Source organism: Pelodiscus sinensis, chromosome 30, assembly GCF_052426305.1.
Source record: "Pelodiscus sinensis isolate ZL-2025 chromosome 30, ASM5242630v1, whole genome shotgun sequence".
NCBI lineage: Eukaryota > Metazoa > Chordata > Testudines > Trionychidae > Pelodiscus > Pelodiscus sinensis.
The window spans coordinates 15,168,634-15,171,299 of NC_143081.1; the positions used below are offsets into that span (position 1 = coordinate 15,168,634).

A 2,666-nucleotide genomic window follows, 5' to 3' on the forward strand; every position below is an offset into this window, starting at 1 on the left:
TAATGTCATCAAAAGAACACCGTATTTTTGAACAATGCAATCATTGAAATAACGCGTGTGCGTTTTCCCCAAAAAATACGTAAGTGAGTTAAAGACCCGAGCAATGCTGAATAAATCTGCTAGTAACACAATACACACATAACAAATTTACAAATAAAAATAAAATAAAGGTTTATTCAAAAAATGCAGGGTGGGAATTTTTTACCTCTCCTACCGATCAGCTTGAAGCAAGGCTGTGTTTTCAGAGAATAAAAACTCCCATGAACCGACCAGTCCAGCATTGTCAAAAAAATGTAGACAATCTGCTCGCTCCCTCTGGGTCCACTGGTATTGGCCACTGTCGGCAGACAGGACACTGGACTTGATGGACTATTGATCTGACCGAGTCTGGCCATTCTTATGGCTTCATCCTTTAAGTATCTAAACAGGAGATATCAGATGCTCATCTTTTTTGTAAATCAGATATAGAATATTTTTTTGAGATTCAGTGGCTCTTCTAAACCTAGCTGTGAGCTTGGATCTCAGTGGACCATCATAAAGTATCATGAATTATTCTTATTGAATCGTGGACTCATAGAATACTTCCACAGAGAACTGGAAGGGACCTCAAGAGGGCATCAAGTCCTGTTCTCTGCCCTCACGGCAGGACCAAGCACCATCTAGATCATCCGTGACAGGTTTCTATCTAACCTGCTCTTAAACATCTCCAGTGATGGAGATTCCACAACCTCCCTGGGCAATTTATTCCAGTGTTTAACCACGCGGAGAGGTAGGGAGTTTTTCCGAATGTCCAACCTCAACCTCCCTTGCTGCAATTTAAGCCCATTGCTTCTTGTTCTATCATCAGAGTTCAAGCAGACCTTGTAATACGCTTTTGGATACTTGAATGCTGCTATCACGTCCCCTCTCAGTTGTCTCTTTTCCAAACTAATTGAGCCATTTTTCTGTACAGAAGCTTCAGTAGCCCAGTTAGTCTGTACAGAAAAACAACAACAAATGGTCTGATAGCACTTTATAGACAAACAAAACACGTAGATGGTATCATGAGCTTTCGTGGGTATAGCAGTGGGAATATTTTAAGTTTCTTTTTCATTTAACTTCCTTATGAGCAGTCCATGAAGATAACAGACAGCCAGGTTATGACCTTTGTTGGCAAAGTACCCCATAAAAGTCAGGTTCTAGGACATACTTCATCTACATTGGGATGTTGAAACAAACATCAACACTTTTCCTTCTACCTGCACTTTCCTGATGGCTTTTCCTCATCTCACCTTTTCTCACCAGATCAGACATGGCCAACCAAACCTCTGTGACAGAGTTCCTTCTCCTGGGATTTTCCAACATCCACCAGCTGCAGATTTTACACTTCCTTTTCTTCCTGCTTGTGTACGTAGCAGCACTCGTGGGGAACTTCCTCATCATCGTCATTGTGACCCTCGACCACCATCTCCACAGCCCCATGTACTTCTTCCTCAAGAACATGTCCTTCCTCGACCTCTGCTACATCTCCGCCACCGTTCCCAAGTCCATGGCCAATGCCGTCATGCAGCGTCACTCCATTTCTTTCCACGGTTGCTTCCTACAGTTGTTTTTCTTCATCACGTTCGGGACAGCAGAGTTGGCTTTGCTGACAGTCATGGCATATGACCGCTACTTGGCCATCTGCAGCCCACTGAGATACAGGATAGTCATGAACAACAGAGCATGTGCCCAGATGGTTGCTGGGTCTTGGCTTAGTGGGGCATTGTATTCAGTGTTGCATGTGGGTAACACGTTCCACTTACCCTTTTGTGGGCCCAATATTGTCCATCAGTTCTTCTGTGACATCCCACCCCTCCTGGAGCTCTCTTGCTCTGACACACAACCCAACAAAGCTCACAACATTGTCCTGGCCCTCTGTTATGGCTTTATCTGTGTCGCCTTTATCCTGGTGTCCTATGTTCATATTTTCAACACTGTCCTGAGAATCCCCTCTTTGGAGGGCAGGTCCAAAGCCTTCTCCACCTGCCTGCCCCACCTGTCAGTGGTCTCCTTGTTCGTTGGTGCTGGATTCTTCATGTACATGAAGCCAAACTCTAGCTCCCCTTCCGTTCAGGACATGTTGGTTCCTGTGCTCTATGCTGTCGTCCCACCAGTCCTCAACCCTGTTATCTACAGCTTCAGGAACAAGGAGATCAAGGCTGCACTGAGAAACGTGAAAAGACGGGGATGGGATCTAGCTGCACATTTCCGGTAACCTGCTCCAAAAAATTCAGAAAAGCATCGCAGAAGGGAACCAGATACTATAGCGGACACATGCACCCTGCTCTAAGCCCCCTTGCCAACTCTGCCCACACATCTACACAAGCAACACCTGCACAGGACCAACCCATGTCAGCCACCACGTCAGGGCTCATGGAATGGCACATCCGCCCATGTGATCTGTGCCATCAAGCAGCAGCAATGCCCCTCGGCCATGGATAGCAACCAGACTGGACAATCTCTGCGCCAAGGAGAAAGGGACACACACAAATCGGACATCAGAAATGGTAACACCCAGAAACCTGGAGAGGAACCTTTTAAGCTATCTGGACACTCAGAGTGCATCTACGCTGCACCGTTATTTCGAGAGAACTAGCGTTGTTTGGAAATAACAATGCAAGCGTCTACACAGCCATTCCATTATT

The 2,666-nt window shown here is 45.8% G+C and overlaps 1 protein-coding gene across 1 annotated transcript; it reads left to right on the forward strand.

Annotated features, from left to right (window-relative positions):
- The first annotated feature begins 344 nt into the window (after nucleotides 1–344).
- LOC102443939 (olfactory receptor 14A16-like) lies at nucleotides 345–2,458 on the forward strand. Its single transcript, XM_006112288.4, has one exon. The coding sequence runs from the start codon at nucleotides 1,292–1,294 to the stop codon at nucleotides 2,234–2,236; it is 945 nt and encodes a 314-aa protein (XP_006112350.4). The 5' UTR covers nucleotides 345–1,291; the 3' UTR covers nucleotides 2,237–2,458.
- The last annotated feature ends 208 nt before the right edge of the window (nucleotides 2,459–2,666 follow it).